General features: G+C 42.9%; 1 protein-coding gene across 1 annotated transcript in view; it reads left to right on the forward strand.

Moving 5' to 3' along the window:
• Positions 1-6,409: 6,409 nt before the first annotated feature.
• rtn4rl1a (reticulon 4 receptor-like 1a) overlaps positions 6,410-20,967 on the forward strand; it is an 86,179-nt gene continuing 71,621 nt past the window's right edge. The window contains exon 1 of the mRNA XM_076751168.1: positions 6,410-7,127. Coding sequence (XP_076607283.1) covers positions 7,115-7,127 — 13 coding nt within the window. The 5' untranslated portion in view covers positions 6,410-7,114. The remainder of the gene's footprint in view (positions 7,128-20,967) is intronic.

A 20,967-nucleotide genomic window follows, 5' to 3' on the forward strand; every position in this document is an offset into this window, starting at 1 on the left:
AAATTAAAAGAGCCCTCCACCCATGTAGCATTGCACTCCTATACAGTTAAAAAAATAGATCAAAATCAATGCAGCAGAACCAGAGATATCATCTCTTTTATTCCACGTTTGTTCTCCCGCCGTCTGCATTACCCACAGCACAACCCAACCACCAACAGTTCCAGCCGTGTTATGCTAGTAAGCTAACATAGCCTCAAGCAGAGATGAGGAGCTTCTCCCTCATTCCACACCCCCTGATTTTTGTCGTTTTCAGACTATTAGTCTTCAGCTCTTAATCACGCCGACTCAAGTGACATCACTTAAGGCAGATTTCATGCAGCTCCTTCTGAGGCCGCAGAAGTTTCAGTGTTCAGGATTCAAGGTTCATTTATTTATCATTCTACAGCACAGGGTTGTACAATGAAATGCAAGCTCTTGTCCCTTTACGCCACACACAAAACAAAACAAACCTATTATACATGGTGGAGTGTGGAGGATGAGTTGAGGAGTCTCACCGCCTGAGGACAGAAGCTGCTCTGCAGTCTGGTGGTACAGCAGCAGATACTTCTGTACCGCTTGCCAGGCGGCAGGTGGGTGAACAGGCTGTGACTGGGGCGGGTACTGTCCTTTAGTATCCTTTGGGATATACTGATACTCGGATATACTGATACTCGGTAAATGGGGAGTTTTAATCACTGGCAGAGTCCTCCAGCTCTGGGCTGTGTTCAAACCACACCAGCTTGTTATGTTTCCAGTCAGGATGCCTTCTACTGCTCCTCTGTAAAAGATCTTGGCTCGGGAAGTTTCCTTTCTTAACTTTCCTTAAAAAAATGCTTTTTTCTTTATACAACTTTTTGCACACATGCAGTAAACACACTTTGAGTTCCCCTTAAAGCGTAAAATACTACGCTTCATCAGTAAATTACATAACACATTATTCTCTCCGCAGTATTCATCTTTAATTTCATATTTAATCATCATAAATTTATTATGTAACTCTAACCCTGACTACATTTCTGATATTCACATGTATCACATCTCCTACATCTATGGACAACTTTGCAAACAATTAAAGAGCATTCCTGCACAATTATCTCACTTTTTAATGACATATTACGGTAATTTAAAGCTGAGTATCAACGCTGGACAGAGTGTGACTACCAAAGACTGAATATCAGACAAGATATCGCATTACTCAAGTAAAACTTCAAATCTGTCATCATCTTAATTTCATTAAAATATGCACATTTATTCTAATAGGGCCCAAAAGGACATTACTTTCAAGTATAAAATTGATGTATTAAGGCAAGTATCCAGGACCCATACAAATCACTTTCCCTTCCCCGTTCGCTCATATGAGCTGCTCAACTTGTACAGCATTACAACCTGGACACATGAGAGTTGGATTTTACACATTTTTATGGCCTTTTAATGCTGAAAATGATTCCAGAGATGCAGTGCAGTTATAGAGGAAGACAGAAGGTATTTTATTAGGCCACTCATACAATCTATACACACATTTGTCTCACTGCAGCAGTATAATCAAAATAAATGTATCACATAGATGTTTGCTTTACATAGGCCCATGTATTGTAAGCCCATGAGTGCTTAGAATACTTGTGCATGCTTAGACCTGCCATTTATTTTACATTTAAAATGTCCAAAGAAACAAGAAATCATGAGAGTAATAAAATAAACAGAGCCCCGGCTTAATGAGGTTTGAGAATTGACTGGAGCACTGGAGAATTGACTGCAACGCTCGACAAAAATTATATATATTCCCCTTCTTGTACACCAGTAAAAACTTGCTTGTGTAATATTTCAGACTCAAAATATGAAAAACTGAGAGCCTCTTGACCTGAGCTCAGGATTAATTTCCCCCAAAATTTTATGGTTGTTTCATTAAACGCAATCAATTCATTCTGCAGCGAGCGCAAATAAGAACAAAACACTGTTATGCTCCCAAACAACAAATTTTCTTGTGTTATTAGTTTTCTGTAACTATTGTTTTTTTGTTGATTGTAGAATTGTCCATTTAGAGCTGATTTGACTTGCTGAATTAACTCTGATGGGATGGACTGATAAAAGCTCCGCTGAAGTGTTTATTTTTACGTTGCAGAGTGGAATTAACGCTCATGATTGCCATTTAGGAGCAGACCGTATTCCTGTGCCAGTTACTAATGTAGTATGATGTATGTTTAAATCCTGCTCTATTGCCTCTCGAATGTATTATTCCAATATCATAGAAAAGCTTCCTGTTTATTGTGGCCAAATCACTCTGAAGGAAGTCTATTTTGATGTTGAATATGGGCCACAGACATCCAACTGCTGTTGCTGCTAATGATGCTCAACTCTTTGGGGTGGGAAAGTGGAAAGAGAAATGGGTTGGAAAGAGGATGATAAACAGATGAGATGCAGAGGAATGGAGGGAAATGTTAAAGAAAGCAAGAAACTCAGGGAAAGGGGGGATGGAGAGGGGAGATTGTAGCACATTGACACAACTTCAGCTTGTGGGAACTAATGTATTGTGAGCTCCTTCATTTGTGTCACTAAAGACCCAACACACCCATAGTCCACCCACCCAGACCTTTATGTTGCCTGATTTGCTGTCTTCTCTGGACTTTGTGCTACTCTGTTGTAACATCAGCCACGTTCTCCTTGCTTGTTAGCTTGATGAGGAGCCAGAGTGGCTGCAGGTACAGGGGTCAAAACCCATTCTGACACATTAAATGCAAATTGCAGTAGTTTGGAGCCCAGAGCCTTTAGGTGCAGACCAGCTCAGTGCTCGATGGAGAGAGACAGTGTTGGCAAAGATACCTGGAAAGTATCGTGAGCTAAGCTACCGGTTGCTCTACATTAAATGAGGCTTCGCTACAGGAATGTAGCAAGCTAAGCTAAAGCAACAAGTAGTTTACTACATCAACGCTTTTGTTTTTTTTTATACATTGAACCAGCTTCATTCCAACTCAGTGCTATCAAGTGATCAATAAACTGTCAGTCAAACAGATAGACAGACAGGCAAAGACGCTAATTAAACAATCAGCTGTGCTCTCTGCTCTCACGGCTCCAAAACCCAATATGGTAATAAACAAACAAACAAACTAACATGTGCTGCGCATAACAAAAAGCAGGTGTCGAGAGTGTGTGTATGCTCATCTATCTGTGTGTGTGTGTGTGTGTGTGTGTGTGTGTGTGTGTGTGTGTGTGTGTGTGTGTGTGTGGGCTCAATTTAGACTCTGGCACATTTGCAGGACAAACCCAAAATTGAATACCTCGACTCAAACCACTGTAGATAAAGAGTAAAAATCCAGACTCCCTCAGGATCAGTTCCTCCTTCCTCACCCTCTGCCACATTTCCATCAAGTAAACTCAAGCTCATGTGTCTGTATTCCCCTGCAGCAGAGACGATGTGGACGTCACGTCATAATGAAGCACGTCCATCGGCCACATGTACACGTCCGTGTACGGCGGTGGCGTCACTTTCTGATCCATAGCAGTTTTTTTTTTCACACTGCAGCAGAAAGTTCCGCTGTGCGGACGCTACCACGCTGTTTGACCAATTAAAGAGCTGAGCTACAGAAAAGCTATTTGATTCAGGAAACAGCGACGCTACTGAGACATGCAGTGAAACTACCAATGCTTCAAAGTGAATATTCAGCTTACATTTGTCAGATAGCCGGAAACATATGCTGCTCCATGTCTGCTGAATGTGTAAAAGGTTGACAATAACAACTTTATAAGGAGACATTATGGGAATGGTGTGTTTTAAGCTATCTGCTGCCACCAAGTAGCCAGAAATAAAGACTTTTTTTGTTTGTTTTGCTGATATAAATGTGCTTTTTTTCACTCTTCATATTTTCCTTGTCTAAATTATTTAGACACAGGCACTTACAGACAGTCATCTCTTATCTTGATGCTGAGGCCCAGTTTTCCCTGCACCCGAGGAATCCCTTCCTCCTTTGTAACACTAAGCTATGGTGAATCTTCCATTTGATTTCAATTAAATTATACCCTTCAGAAAAGCTTGTTTTGCGTGTGTGTGTGTGTGTGTGTGTTTCAGACAATGTGAGACATTTGGAAATTGCTTTTTGGCATCGAAGAGACGGAAGATTTCCGTCGAGGGCACAGTTTCATCATATTTGGTGACCACCCATGAGATTTTCTCTCAGCCCTTACAGTTCACCCCAGATTCAATTCTGGACACACAGTATGATTCAAAGAGAATCACAGAGTGTGATTACAGGTCTCTTTTACTCCTAAACCCCCTTCCTGCAGACATGGGTACAAAAGATACACATGTCCTACACCAATATGAATGGGCTCAGCGTGCTTTTCCTAATTTTACTTAGATAGAAGACAATGCATTTCTAAATACGAAGTGGGCAAGAAGGCTTGATGGACAGGTCGTATAACCCAATCACAGCACACAGCAGTCACATCGCACACTCGTATATTTAATTTACATGTTTACTTGAATTCCCATTTTGTGTTCTACAGTTGCAAGTCACTTTCAAATTATTCAGGTTATGTTCTTTTATGTATGGTTTGTAGCTAATGGGCAGTTAAAATATTAATGCGAATATGAGAACAGTTTTTAACACTGAGGAAACAGAGAAGGGCTAAAAACTGGGCTGGAAAGGTGAAAACAGAGTGAGCGAGGGAGAGAGGATGGATTCTGGATTGTAAACCCTTTATTGTCACAATCTGAACACAATAAAACCACTCAGCAACAACAGAGACAAACACAAAGTGAGAGGGAGTAGGCAGACGGGGAGAGTAAAGACTGGATGACACAAAGATAAACCTGGCAGCAGAGAGAAGGCACAATGTGTCAGTTCTGCCCTCAAAATGAGATGACAAACATTTTCTGCTCCGCTGTAGCAAATACGATACAGAAAGGGTCCAAATTCTTTGCAAAAATAAAATTCCAATTTAATGGGAGAGAAAAGCTCCCCAGAGACAGCTAAATATATCAGCACATGCCACAACCAATGAGAAAACCTTTGGAGAAATAAAACCGTAATTGCTCTCATCAGCATTTGCCCGTTTGTGTCGGTTTTCACGTGTCCTCACATGATTGCAGTGACTTTGTTATGGTTACACACCGAAATACACAATCAGGAACATTCACCAATACGAAGTTTCAACATCATTCAAGTCAGAGTTAGCGGTGGGAAATTGCTTTGGATGTTTCACAGGAAAATGAGAGAACATAAGCCTCACGCAATCTTGACCAACCTGCAGCTAAAGATAACTGAAGAGTACATCAGCAGCAAAAACTCAAAGTGAGCATCAATGCTAAGTAACACCCAACAGACAAGACAAAGTGGCAGCGACAATACCATCTGGGCACTATGAGCGACCAGAAACTGAAGAAGACATGGAGTAAATTCAGACTGAATGACGACAACCTGGCCAGCCTTGAGACTGGTGGACACAGACAAACCTGGCAACCCAGAGAAAACAGATGGTGTCAAGGAGAAGCAGGGAAAGAGCAGCACTTCCTGCTTCACTACAGCCCGCATAAAGACAGAGAAGAACCAAGTTCTGTCGCAAAGTACAACTCAGAAATAGAGAAAAAAGCAGATATTTACAAAAATCAATGAAACCGATGAGGTCAAACATTAAACACATTGTTTTCAATTGAGTTCATCAGAGTCAAAGAGGTTTAGCCAATGATCACATTCTGTTTTATGTATGTTTTATACAGCGTAGCATTTTTCCTTTTTTAATCAGAGTTGTATTATATTTTTTCATATCTCATTTCCTGCCTGCACCATAACCATAATTTTCATCTGCAGCCCTGCTCTTCCTTTTTTAAACGATTTCCTGACAATGATTTTTGGTAAACCATCTTGCAATGTGCATTTTTTTTTTTTTTTTTGTCTTATTCTCAAATTCTGTATTACTGTAGTTGCATTATAAATCTTGCACAGCACACTACAACAATACTGCACTTAATTTAATTATAGCCATGCCAAAAAACAAATTCTGGACTTCAATTTGAGAGACAGAGAGCGAGGGCAAATGGGTAAATGAAGAGAGGAAGAGAAACGGAGTAATTGAATTGTAATTGAAGCTTTGGTAATACTGTTTGGGCAGCATTCATGCCCATAAAGCAGGCCGAATTGTTGGAAGTGAAATTGAATTGAGGGAGATAAAGGAGCGGTGGAGCCTGGGACATAAGTGGAAGAGTGAGAGGGTGCAAGAACTGATACAAGGAGGATTTTAATATGAGAGCCTGCGTATAACTGCTTCATCACACACAGGCTTCTTGGCTGTCATGCCAATGAAGCCTCTTTGAATGGTGTGTGTGTGTGTGTGAGAGAGAGAGAGAGAGAGAGAGAGAGAGAGAGAGAGAGAGAGAGAGAGAGGGAGAGAGAGAGAGAGAGAGAGGGAGAGAGAGAGAGGGAGGGAGGGAGGGAGAGAGAGCTGTTCTGCCTTTCATCAGTCACATCTCACAGTGGGAGGGGGATTGAAGCGGCTGCCTCGGAGCTCTCCGGTAACGGAGACAGTAGACAGCACTGACTCACACCGTCTATCCGCACACAGCACACTTCAGACTCCACCTGACCTGCACCCTGACAGGGGGACGATGATGGAGACATAAAGGAACTTTCCTCCGATTTTTGGGCTCTTTCCCATCCGCGCTCGACAGCATATTTCTCTACAATTCGGGCGTCAACTTAAGTCAGAATGCATGTTATTGATCCATAAACAGCAGATGGCGGCGAGTTGAAAATATCACTGAAACACATCTGAGTGTGTTGGGACGGGACAAGGTGTTTTTTTCCCCCCTCACCTCACACCAAGTGCGGGGAAAACTTCGTTTCTACCAGTGGCGGACCTTCTATTTTCGTCCTTAATTTTGTCAAACATCACCCGACCCCCTTTTCTTCTTCCTCCTCCTCCTCCTTCTCCTCCACCACCACCACCACCACCTCCTTCTCCTCCTCCAACCGTCTTCACTTCAGAAAACAGCCACCGAGGAGACAAGACTACAGCCTGCCTGCCAGCGGTCAAAGGGAATCAAAATAACAATTTAGTGAACAGCAGCAGAGGATTGGACCCTCACAAGGATGCTACTCCCGCACAGACACTAGCCTGCTCGACGGTCCAAACAGCCGCTGCCAATATGTTTATGCGAGGTAAGAGAAAGAGGCATTCACTTGTTTTTGTTGCTGATGCTGTGGAGCGCGTGCGGCCGGGCTGTTTATTGGTGTGGATGTGTGGGTGTCTGTGAGTTGGTACACATTCTTGAAGTGTTCTTTCCATTTTTAAAAAAAAAAATTATTTATTTATTTTTTTTGGCTAAATGGAGTCTCAAAAGGAGGCTCCCGCTGCTGCTCCAACAACTTACCAGCCGTCCTTTATCCGCTCTGACGGCCGGGAGTGGAAGGGGAATTAAATATTTATCCACTTCATGTAAAAATCATTCTTAAAATAGCGAATCGCTGCCGCACTGCAGTTTGTAGGACTTACCTGCATGAGGATGGCTGGTGCTGTTGCTGCGCGCGCCAGTGTGCGTGAGGGATAAAAAAGCAAAGGGAGCGCGTGAGAATGAGGCTATTAAGGAGAAAGTTGTCAATTGCGCTTTTCGTTACGAAAAGTTTCACGCGCTTGGACACTTGGTGAGCGCGCGCACGCATGGCTTGAGTGCGCGCGCTTATGTTCGTGTGTGGATCCAGTGGCGTGACAGCACGAGGCGCCCAGCCTGCCAACAGCACGATATTTTGACTTTTGACTGCACTATAGGGAGAGGGTGGACCGGCGCGCGCCCTGCTCCTCGCTGTTTACTATCACACACACACACACGCGCGGCTGCTCTGTGGTGAGAAAAGGTATTAAGTTTTACCACAATGACCTTGCCCGTGTTTGTGTGTGTGTGTGTGCTTGATGGGGAAGCTCCAGTCCCATTGTCAGCCTCCTTTCTGTGCATACACGCGCACATGAGCATGACAAAGAGAAGGTCCAATTACCATCACTTTTAACAAATCCCAAGAGGCCATTTCACATTGTGGTTATATGTTATAAACACCACTCATTCAATCCTAACTGAAGATATAATGCAAAACATGAAAGTACACACACGTGGCTACACACAAACAGACACACACAGAGTCGTGTTTCCATCAGTTTTGGGGACATTACATAGATTCACATTCATTTCCTGGAAACTTGCCCAAAGCATAACCACTGTTTGCCTGATCCTAACCCTTAGTCCAAGTCTTCACCCTAAAAATTGACATTTTATGTTATGGGGAGTTCAGTTTTGTGCCCATATGGCAGATGCGTCCCCCACAATGTGACTGTGTGAACAGACGTGTGTCCCCGCAATGTGAGTAATACACGCCCACCCACCCACACCCACCCACCCACACGCAGTCGTGTTTCCATCACTTTTGGGGACATTTATCAGACTTACATTCATTTCTTGGAAACTTGCCCAAACCATAACTTAACTTATTGTTCGGTCTTTGTCTGTTTGTTTGTCCTAGTTGAGTTTGAGTCTTTTTTTCTCCTATGCAAGTACATTGAGTGGGATGTTTAAACCAAGAGTCAAAGTCCTTGTACATGCACTCATTCTACATAATGATAACCACGACCACTATCTGCCATGCCCTGACTCTAATCTTAACCCTAAACCTGACTTTACCCAAACCTTAACTCAAGTCCTCACCCTCAAATTTAATGATTCATGTTATGGGGACTTGCATTATCTGCCTGTAGGGAGGACGTGTTCCTATAGTGTAACTGTGTGAGCAGATTTATCTCCCCACAATGTGAGTAATACACGACCACCCACACACTCACACACACCCACACATGACGTGTTCCCATCACTTTTGGGGACAGTAGATAGACCTACATTCATTTCTTGGAGACTTACCAGAGCCCTAATCCTAACTACTACTTGCCAAACCTTAACCCTTACCCTGATATTAACCCAAGTCTTCACCCAAAAATGTAATGATTTACCTGATGGGGACTTGCGTTTCGTCCCCATAAGGAAGATGCGTCCCCCACAATGTGACTGTGCGAACTGAATTATGTCCCCACAACATGAGTAACACACTCACACAAAATTGCACCATATGCAGATACATTTTAAAGAGAAGTATTTGTGGAGTGGTGACTCATCTGCCAATAACCCGCCTCCCAAAAAAAGAAAAAGAAAATATATATAAATAAATAAAATACAGAGGGATGGCAGTGAAAGGCAGATTGTCAGGGTACTGTTTTGTGATGAGTGTAGCGCACGGCTGACTGAACCCTGAGAACATAATAGAAAAACATTCTTTAATAGAGACACTGGAAGTCTGTCATTTGTCATTTCAATGCAGCCCAACGCGGAGGAGGCAAACAACACTCATACATCCATGCACATCATTATCTATTAGCTCACTTGGTTGGCCCGAGTCAGGGCACAAGCTGGGTGATCTCCTCATTAAGGGTGGGACCTAATGGGCTTGACAGAGGGCTGATTAGTGCTGTCATTGTGTGTGTGTGTGTGTGAGAGAGAGAGAGAGAGCAAAAGAGAGACACCGAGAGCTTGCTGGCTAAAGTGAGACAAGCTTTAATTTTAATCTTCCTGTAATTTCAGATGGATAGCACCCACCCACCTACCCACACACATGCACGACACACAGTGGTGATGGCTGATGCGTTGCTTTGTGTCTCCTCCTACAAATATGTGGCTGTCAGTAACAATAATAAAATTCAGAGTAATTGTGCAGTCTGCCCGAGATACAGTTATCTATGTCTGTCACCTTTACCCACAGTATCTCTCTGCGGTGGGATAAAACAAGAGAGAGAGAGGGAGAGAAGAGGGATAAGTGTTTCTGTGTAATGAAAACTCCCTCTCTCTTTCTCTCGTTGTCTGTCTCTCGTTCTTTCTCTATCTCTCTGCTTGGCCGGTTCTTGCTGCCAGCCTCAGTCTGAGAGGAGAGAGGCCTGGCAGGCTGATTGGCTACTGGCTGGCTGGTTTGGGTCGCTGCCGAAGCTTTGTTTCCCAGCTTGTTTGAAGCTGGATTTGTTTCCCTTACTTGACTTTGCCTCTGTCTCCAACTCTTCAGTTGTCTCTCGTTTTATCTACAGCGTTTCACAGTCGTGTACGCGCTGACGCTGCGCGAACAAAAAAAACATGCCAGACCTTAAAACTTGTTATGAAAAGAAAAGCTCTTTTATTAAGAAAGGCACAAAAGAGAGGCTTTATTATCCTCTGTCACAGCCTGTAAAAGTGCAGGCCTGTCTTAATTAATCAGTGTCTATTAAATGTCAGAAAATTGTGCTGCTAAATTATAATTTCCTGAAGCTGAACTCTTCAAATTGCTGTTTTATCCAATTCAAAACCCAAAGATGTTCAGTTCACTATCATATATGACCAATAAAAAACTTCCTCACATCTGAGGAGCTGGAACAAGAAAATATTTGGCATTTTCGCTTGAAAAAGAATGACTGAAATGATTCATCTATTGTCAAAATAGCTGCAGATTAAATTCCATCTGCCAAGTAATACATTTATTGACTATTCGCTTCACCTCCGTTTTCTGAATATTCTATCAGTTTACAGTTTAAACATTTTATTAATATTCATAAGTTCGTAATTGACACTTTCCTGTTGTCTTTCTACATTTGACTGTGAGCAAGGAATTTAGTTATGTTCTTAAAGCTCGAGCTGATTTCGATGCAGACTGTGCCAAAGCTTATGACTAATCATGTAGTTTTCCTTTTAGGAAATTGCACAGAAAATTGATTTAATTAATCTTTCGTCACATCCAACACATAATTACAGCCATAAAGCACAGGTAAACCCAGCATTTAATTCAGAAAACACCATCATTCAGTGCAAGCTGATCAGCAGCCTGAACGTGTGGATGAAATTAAGAGTGAACAAATGCATGAAGCTTTCGAGTCCTGACAGTCATGGATCAAACATTTTTTTTGGATTTTATTGGGTTTTTAAAAGCATTTGGATGGACAGGATTTTCTTTAAATAATTGGAGAATGGCTCTGCTCCATCGTACTCTGCTGCAGCCCCGCCACTCTACTTTAAAATGAGGCTACATCATCTCAAACTGTCGTGGCGAACTACTTTAGAATAAAATATACAGTCAAATTGACGGCATCATTTTGAGGCTTTCTGGGGAGACTCCTGAGAGTATTGGTTAATCAGCAAACTGCCGTCCCGTTTCAGAAATATCAGAGACTCAAAATCTAAGGTAAGAGTATGCAAAGATTTACAAATGGGCTGCAGAAATACTTTTTATGCATGACATGCTGGTGGCTGAACTGGTGTGAGAAATAAATGCAGTGACTTTGAAAACACCGCAATGCATTTTGAGTTCTGCATTATAAGTTTTGGCAAGTTCTAATGATTTTTCTAAGATTTATGGAATTTAAACAGTACGTATTTCACCTCACGCAGTATGTCTGCCTCACATGTCTCCCTCCTTCGAACTCTGATCGACTCAATCCATGATGGCTGCAAACCAGTATGTAGCGTCTATGGATCTGATGGTGTAATATCAAGATACATAAGTTCAATTTATATGTAAAACAGCATATTTGAATCGAGTTTTGCATAAGCAGTTTGAGTTGACCAGATGGTTTCACATTTTGGGGGGAATAATGTCATGAAATGTGTCTAAACACTTGAGAAGTACAAATCCTACTTCTTTGAGTTGTGAACCTGAACTTCTAAAGGCTCGACACTGTCTCTTCTTCTCCTCCTCTTCCTATCATTACATCTTAATTTGATTCCATCCGCTCGCTTTCGCTCTAGGTCCCGCCAAAGAATATCCACGAAAAATTTGCAATATCTGAAGTAGTGAAATGTTCTGTGATATTACCTTCAGCCATGATAATGTATAACTAACTTCAGCTCAGTACTGAAATCCACTGATCAATATCAATATGTGATGGTAAAATTGCTCGTCACTGTTCATTCAGACTACAGTCTCGACCTCGCTCGAGGGCCAATGGCTTTCTCTGGGCCCAGAAGTGTGAATAAAGTCTGGCCTGATTATGAAACTTTCCAGCAGCATCATGGACTTCCTTCTCAACTTGAACCATAAGCGAATGCGAAGTTTGTCCCGACTGCACCCAAACATTTTCCGTTCGTGCTGCACGTTCATGCTGAAATGTTGACCGTTCGTGCTAATTCGGCTGAAACAATGTGTCATCTTCAAAGACGCTTTCTCACAGGATGAGTTTCATTTGATCGACGCTGTTATAAACATATTATCGCACAGTGTATCTGATGGCACTGTGACAGAGACTAATGTCACATCCTTACTTTCTCTCTCTGAGCTGACAGTTGCGTTGGCACACATACATTTTGCCTGCAGGCCACTGTCAAAGCTACAGTCAAACAATTAGAAGCTGCTGTTGCTGTTTTGTGCCGCTCTGTATGTGTGTGTGTGTGCATCTATGATAGCCTTGGTGGATGATAATAACATATGGATTAGTGACAAAATGTTTATTCGGGTCGTGAAGCACCAAATGGTGGGATAATTGAGTTCTGAGATTGATCCAAATTTGCTCTTGCAGTACCGCCATTCCTGAGGCAGTGGACAGATTTTACAGATTAGGCAGAGAGACACAATATAGGTACTTTGTGTGCACTCTGTGAATATATTATATTAGATAACTAAATCATCTTGGGATTTGATGACTGGAATGGAATTCATATGATAATCAATTAGATCTCTAATGCAAGTCACAGTGAAGAACAGGATGAAACGCATCACCACACACACACACCGCCACACACAGCGAGCGTCCGTGCGATGGCCGTGCATATCAATGACCTTTGCAACCGCTCCTGCTGCCTGATCTCAAGGTCACTCACAGACTCCTTCTTTCTTCTGCTGTATCCTGAGCTCAGTGTGGTCCGCCTGCTGAATTCTGTTTTATCATTAAGTTGCACAACAATTTTCTGGAATGCGTGTAGCATTTACAATCAATACACCGTGTTGAAATGCGTTAAAATAATTACAGGGACCGATGTTTTACAGCGCTGAGCTCATAAACTGACAAACTCACACAAACGCAATGCGAAAAAAAGAAAAACTGGAACACTAAATGAGCAGGAATTGTTTTGATGGTAAATAAACACCAAGTGCTACAAATGATGCTGTACAGACCATGAAATGGCATTTCACAATGGCCCTGTGGTGTTTTACTCCAACTTTCTTGCCAAACAAAGCTCTATCACACATTTATCTTTATGTGCAAATGTACTGTTTTGCACTTTCAACATTTTTCACCAGGTTACAGTGCAAGTTAATGGAGCCAGCCACAGCAAAGGAAGCATTACTCTGCACATTTTTACATTGTTCAAACCAAAAAAACAGGGGGGGTAAAAACCATATGGCTAGCACAGCAAAATGAACAAAGCAGAAATGGTTTATGCCTCAATTGCCTCTAATTAGACTCACTCTACTTGTTTAATTGCAGCTGCAGTAAAGTTATTGATGAATTGTTAGTAAATACGGTGCGCTAATATGCTAATGAATCTCAGTGGTTCACCTTGAGAGCCGGCTGCACACACAGCAGGAAGGTCCTGTGTGAATAGAGTGCCCAATCAATTGAGACATTACTTCCTAACAGGTGCCCTGTGGAGGCCTCTGATTGCAGGCTCACTTAGCAACAGCTAGGGCTAGCCGTGCATGTACCATATGTGTGTGTGTGTGTGTGTGTGTGTGTGTGTGTGATTCAATGAGGCAGAGAGTGAAATGCATGGGTGTGTCTACATGCATGAGTGTTTTGAATGAAAGGGATACAAATATGTGTGATTGCATAGTGAGTACACAGTGACTATAAGGATTTTATGTGTGTGTGTGTGTGTGTGTGTGTGTGTGTGTGTGTGTGTGCGCCTCAGGAATCGTTAGTGTAAATGTCAGAGCTGGAGGACTGCAGGAGTTATACTGTATATCAAGCAGATGCTGATGCAGACATGTGGAATGAGAGGAGAGGCAGAGAGAGACAGAAGGATGGACACGAAGAAAATGAGCGATTATTTGGAAACAGACTTCACCTGGGGGATAAGAGAATGCACAAGGAGAGAGAGAGCGAGAGAGTGAGTGAGAGAGAGAGAGAGAGCGAGAGAGAGAGCGAGAGAGTGAGTGAGTGAGTGAGAGAGAGAGAGAGAGAGAGAGAGAGAGAGAGAGAGAGAGAAAGATCCGGTGGCGAGTGAAAACTGCGCTGACGGGAGCTGATTTTGTGTGTGTGTGTGTGTGTGTGTGTGTGTGTGTGTGTGTGTGTGTGTGTGTGTGTGTGTGTGTGTGTGTGTGCGTGCGTGTGTGTGTGTGTGTGTGTGTTTCAGGCTGATTTTCTCTTTCTCCATCTCTGGCCCAGCAACTTTGGTATTTACTTGTCTCCAGAGGGGGAGACACTCGGACAAACCACTCGCTTCCAGCAGCTTCCTTGTTTGCTAACTGAAGTGAAGGAGCCTCTATTATTTATGTTAATGCCGGCACGTCTTATCTTATATTCCGCCCACTTAAAAAAGTAAAGAATAGACAAAAATACAACTACCAACACCTCTAAAGTTCACCAAATAACAGGCTGTACCCTGTTTGTTTTTGAGCTATTCTTAACAAACAGCAGTTCATCCATCCATCGATAACCCAGGTTGCCAGATCGCTGAGCGCTGGTTTTGGTTTGTGTGCAGGCACAAAGACACCAAACTCCTCCCTGTACTGTTCCCATCATGAATTTGTCAAACAAACAAGATGCAACATGTCAATTAGAGAATTTAGAGGTCGTGAGGCTCATTGTTTCCTGTTGGTCAGAACAAGGCAACCTGAGCACTGACTGCAGAGTCAGATTGATTCCTCAGGATCAAAGCAATGAAGCGTATTTCCCAAAATGTTGGAACTATTCCTTTAAACTAAAGCCATTAATATCACCCTGCATCTAACTCATTGTCAAGCCGTTGAACTGGCACGAGGCTTAAACTACCACATTTGTTCATGGCTGCTGATACATTAGTCAGGAAGTGATGGCTGCATTATCGATGAGCATGCACCGCGTCGCATGTTTCTGCACACATTTTCACACACACAGACAAAAATCAAATCCTTTGTGACAAACCCCCATGCAGGATATATCTCCTCTAACTCCCCCCCCCCCCCCCCAAATCTCCTCTCCTCCCATGTCTTCTCCTCTGTAGCTGGTTCGCTCTGTACCTGTTGAATAATTGATAGCTGTTTTGGTTTCCGATAAGGCGTTTGGGGTCCACAGCTCTCAGCAGTGTGGGCTTGCTGCTTTCCTCACGGCAGATCACACAGCTCGGTCCATCCTTTCACTCCCTCTCTCTTCCCCTTCTTCACTCTGCCTCCCTCCTCTTTTTATCGCATCTTTTTATGATTTTTCATTCCACATGCCACTTATTCTGATATGCGCCACTCACATTCTCTGTAATATGTTTGCATGCATGTACTGTATTGTAGCTAACAGCTCCTATTCCAGGTTTTATTTCAGATAAGCTCTTGATATCCATCTTCTCCTGATTACAAACAACCCTGCCAACATAAACAACTGGATTTTTTGTGGATATTACCATGGAAACAGAACTTGTCGAGACAGAAAAATAAGTAAATAGGATAAGGTGTTTAACATGCCTCCATAAACTGGCTCATACTGCAGCGTCTCTGCTATCACATGCAGATTGTTGTATGGGATCTGAGCTTCACCCAGGTGTTTTCAACTGGTAGGCAAACTCAATGTGAAAGATTTCCAACTTGGAAGCAGCTGAGTCATCAGAAAGGTGGGTCAAATTGTCTGCATGCCAATTAGCAGCATTAACAAACTCCCTCTATACTGTCCATCATATCCCTGTTGGTTAGCTTCAACCTGACACTGCTGTTCCTCTGAGATCAGGCAGCGTCTTCACACCGTCCTCCTCAGAGATCGTTAGTTGTTTGTTCAGATGCCCACCCCCATTTGTTGGGCAACAAATGCTGCCTTCAACCTCCTATGATTCACTCACAGTGTTTAAGTTTAAGTTACTTGATGGTTAAAAGTTATTTTTCATTCATTATTGATGGTGTTTTGTCTAGCCCCTGCAACAAATCTGAACTGGAGCGACTGGAGTATCTGAAAATGCATTGGTGTATTAATATGCATGTACCAAAATTGCTTTACAACCTATATTTGTTCCCTCGGCGTCTGAGGCTCTCTGCTCTTCTGGCTCTCTCTCCTTTCCTGCTACCTCTGTGCGGTTAAGTGTTTAGAGCTGGCATTGGCTGTTACCCAGCGTGTGGGGAATTGAAGGAGATGGGTTAAAGAGGGAGAAGAGTTCATCAAACCCAAGACAACAAGTCAATTCATCCTGATTTACCACATCACTCCCATCTGTCCCACACTGTTCCCATACACACACCTGAACACGTGTGCACACACATAACCACCGGAACAGACAAATGCAGACACACACGGGGGCTTACTCACAAGATCTCATTTACATATTCTCTCTCTCCCTCTCTCTCTCCCTCTCTCTCTCTCTTTCTCTCTCTCCCTCTCTCTCTCCCCCTCTCTCTCTCTCTCTCTCTCCCTCTCTCTCTCTCCCCCCTCTCCCTCCCTCTCTCTCTGTGCTGCAGTACAGACAGACAGGAGCGGCAGCAGTAGCAGGTCTTACATAACTACATCACTGCATTAACGAGCCCATCTGCTTCTGACTGGTGCTTACGCTTCGAGTTGGAGTTCTGTTCAAATGATACACGTGCACACATTATAAGAGCACCTGAAGTGTCCTGACAGGCAGACTGACCGGCTGAAAACAGAGTGAAGACTCCCCGTCTCTGTCTCAACTGAGCACATTTTCATTGTTTCAAAGGAGATGTAATGAAAACAAATGAAGCACAAATCCAGCTGCTTTGCAGCTTTATTGCCACTTTTAAAGTTATAATCAAGGCAAAACGCTATTGCCATGTACACTCAAGTTGCCACTTTATTAGGTACCCCCGGCCAATACTGATGCAGTCTATCACAACAACCCCAGGAAGGTTTCAATGAAACAATGTTTTAGAGAGGTTCTAATGCTTAGTGATCCCTCATTGATATAAATGTGATCTAGAAAATATTGGGAGCACCTGTCAGTATTCAATTCAACAGGAGCATAAACTTCAACCTCAAAAATGACTGCAAATTATGATCAATACCTCTCCAAAATAACTCCAACAAAACTGAACACTCTGGCATTCACAGAGAGCAGATTTACTGCAGGACTGTTGTATGAGAGTGCATGAGTTTTAGCCAGGTGTACCTAATAAACTGGCAACTGAGTGCAGATAGTCTTTCATTCCATCTGTTCTTTGAATTGCTTCACCAAGTGCTCGCTCAGGAGGGAGTTGTTGGGTCTCTGTACGTAAAGATTATGGTCTGTACCAGCTCTATATGGAAAGTGTCCTGAGACAGCTTCTGTCGGGATTTGGTGTCATATAAATAAAACTGAACAGAATTGAATTGAAAAATTCTGTGCCCATGTGTAGCTCTGAAACAATCATCAATTAGCTGAGCGACAGAAAATAAGTCAACAACAAGTATGATTACTCAGTAATTGCTAATTGACATTTACGAAACAAAAACGCCTGATCGTTTCTAGTTTCAACATCCGTTTTTCTTTTGTTTGAAGACATCACAATTTTTCAGTTTCCTGATGTTTAATCAACTAAATCATCTATCAATAAATAATTAGCAGATTAATCAATAACAAAAAGAATCATTACTCGCAGCTCCATCTCTATCCCTTGTATACGTATGTGCTTTTTTTAGGGATTTAGTTTGTACAACAACAGATTCTCAACACACACACATCCACACACAAACACAGGCGTTTGCCAGGACCCACCAGTGGGTTTAATGAAGTTCGTCCTGATCCATTTTTACTGATGCTAAATCCAAGTCCTGACTAAGTTCCTAAATTAGCCCTAGAACAAATAGGGAAAAAAAGTGCCCACACATAGGTGCACCAGCACACACACAAAGACAGTGACGCATGAAACGGCTGAAATTAGAAGAAGCGTCTTTTTTGTGGGAGCTTGTGTTTGATGTGTGCTTCAGAGTGACGAGAGGAAGTAAAGATGGAGTGATGTGAGAGAACAGGAGATGAGGGACATGTGAGAAAGTGTTGTTTGTCTGCTGCCACAGCTTGTTTGTGTCTTCGGTCTGAGTCTCATTATAACACTGAGGCTCGTGTGTGTGTGTTTGTGTGCATATGAGTGTGTGTATTCACATGTGTGTACGTGCATGTGTGTGTGTTTCACACTTAGTCTTACATAACAATCAGATGCTCAGCTGGGGACACTGTACAGATGAATCCCATGACGCCCTTTTATTGGATCTAGTGTTGAGGTTTTCTGGAACACAACTAAAAAAGTCATCAGAGACGAACTTTTACAGAGCTGGAAAAGTCATAAATGTGTGCTCACTCTAATATTCAAGTAAATCAGCATCATTAGTATACATCGCTGCACAAACCACAGTCATTTTCATGACACTGCATTTATATTTTAGGCGTTGCTGATGCTCTTTTCCAGAATGAGTGAGTCAGAACACTTCAGATGGGCTTTTACATATTTAGTTCTTAGCTGTGTTTTTCTTGCCATATTGAATTCAAGCCTAGAAATGCTATTTTTGTAGCTGGGCTATAATAAAATAAATGCACTGATAAATTAAAGTATAATGAATGAAGCTCTATTTACAGTATGTTTTAAATCTTGAGCATATCAAACGATAAATACAAACCACTAAACCAACCCCGCCCCATTTCTGCTCTATGTTCAGCAAATTGGATGTGATTTGCACATGATGAGCTAAAGGTAGCAGCTGTAATAATCCATAGTGAGTTTTTCGATTATGTAGCGAGCTTTGATTTTATGTCAGCAATCAATCAAATGGTGGCTCGTCGCCGGGAATGAAACATCTCCTTTATGGCACGTACACAACTGAATCATGGGCAGGTTACTACAGGTTGATATGGTAAGAATGGCCCAGAACGTTCACCCCGAGCTACAGTATGTGCTGAGAGAGACAACATTAAATATAGAGAGCTTTAAATAAAAGTGTCAAGATGGTATAGCCATTGTTGATAGAGCTGGTTTATGGGCTGTGCTGCTGTCCCACGTAAGTGGTGTTTATGGGAGACTTGTCCCTGCAGCATCTGTGTCGGAGGGTGCTGCACAGTTAACGTAGAGGGTTAGAGTCTGTTAGAGGATGATTACTACAACGCAGAGACCAGTGTGTGCTTGTCTCACAGCTGAACAGAGTGTTCAGCGGTGAGAGGGAGGAAGGGTGAAGACATCCACAGTGCACCCTCCGAACTCCCTCTCCCCCTTTAACCAATACTGCATTAATCTTCTTAAGCTGTCAGCATGACCTAAAACTGATGATGCACAAGTGCGCAGAGAAGAGGGAAAAACTCTCACCAAGTAGACAACAGCTTGTGACTAATAGTGAGTTTAGCACAGCTCACCAAGCTCATAACTGAGTTGTAGCAGCGTCACCTTGGCACAATTCAATTACTGCTTTGAGAAAGGTGCTTACCTCAGATGTTTCTGCTCACTCATACTGTAAGTCAGTCCAACTCGCTGCCTGCTGCCTGGTGTGTGTGCATGCATGTGTGTGTGTGTGTGTGTGTGTGTGTGTGACCTCCCTGTGAACCAGGGTGCACCACAGAACACTGTGAGACTTTTCAGACCATTTTTATCTCCAGATGTGCAATTGAACAGATGGCACCACCGGTTCATAAGTTAATGTCAGCTCACCCACACAAGACAAGACACTCATGTGCTTGTGCAGGTGTGAGTTAATGAAAAGTGTGCATGCAGAAGAGGTGTGAAGCAAATGCTGTAACGCCAGGGAGGACGTGTGAAATAGCGAAAAAAGGAAAATGAGACAGAGGGCCAGAGGTGCGCACAGGAACAGAAACATTCATGCTCATGAGCTTCACAGGACAGAATTTTTACACCTTTGCTTGCACCTGATATTTAGTGATATGATGACCTAAGAGATAATCACAACACAACAGATGCCTACCTAACAATACAGTGAATTCCAGAAAGCCTGAATGACCCATGTTGTTGTTATGATTACAACAGTGCCACTGCCCCAATAAGGATCTGGATACACTGCAGCACAGCTGTCATGAAGATGGGCTGCCTGCCCAGCTACACCAGCTGTGCCAGCCCAACCATCACTTAATCACCCTGGGAGGCAAGGAGGGAGGGGACGGGAGGATGAGTTGCGAGGTTAAAAAAAGAAAGAGCAAGTTACGAGGTTGAGGAAGTCGGAGTCAAGAAGAAGAGCGTTGAGGGCAAAAACTGCAGAGAGGAACAATGGAGGAGACAAGTGAAGAAGTGGTGAAGGGGGGAGGAGGGTGGGGACGCTTAAACAGGAAGGAAAAGGTGACGCAAAGAAGGAGGAATGCATGCGGGAGGAAAAACGCAGAGGTGTGAGAAAAAGTGGAGCAAGAAGTGAACAGTCTTGATGGATGAGGGTGGGGTGGAGGGTGAGTGTTGGGGAAAGAGCGATGGCGGTGAGAGTGATAACATGAGGAGAGGAGAGGTGAGGGAGTGATTTGTAAAAGGAGGTGGAGAGGTGAGGTGAAGGAAAACGGCCCGCGCTGTCGAATGATGAAAACGACGGAGGGCATAGTGAGAAAGAGACGGAGCGGGATGGAGGAGAAGACGATGTCAAACATGTTTTAGGTCGATTTCTCAGCCGGCCAGATCAATACCGCTGCAATCAGTCTTGTAATAGCAAGAGCAGTATGCAACCACACTGAATGCAGCTCACTGTATTCAGCAGCCGGTAACTCCTGACAGGCTTTCAGCACCTGCTCAGGTACGAATACAAGGTCTGACTGCAGTTAACATCTCCTAATGAACTAGACCAAATGCCACAGTAAACATTAAACTGAGGATGAATCAGTTGACCTTTGAAACAAAACAAACATCATTATTGCGCATCTCTGTCTTTCTC

The sequence above is a fragment of the Chaetodon auriga genome, chromosome 15 (genome assembly GCF_051107435.1).
Source record: "Chaetodon auriga isolate fChaAug3 chromosome 15, fChaAug3.hap1, whole genome shotgun sequence".
Lineage (NCBI taxonomy): Eukaryota > Metazoa > Chordata > Actinopteri > Chaetodontiformes > Chaetodontidae > Chaetodon > Chaetodon auriga.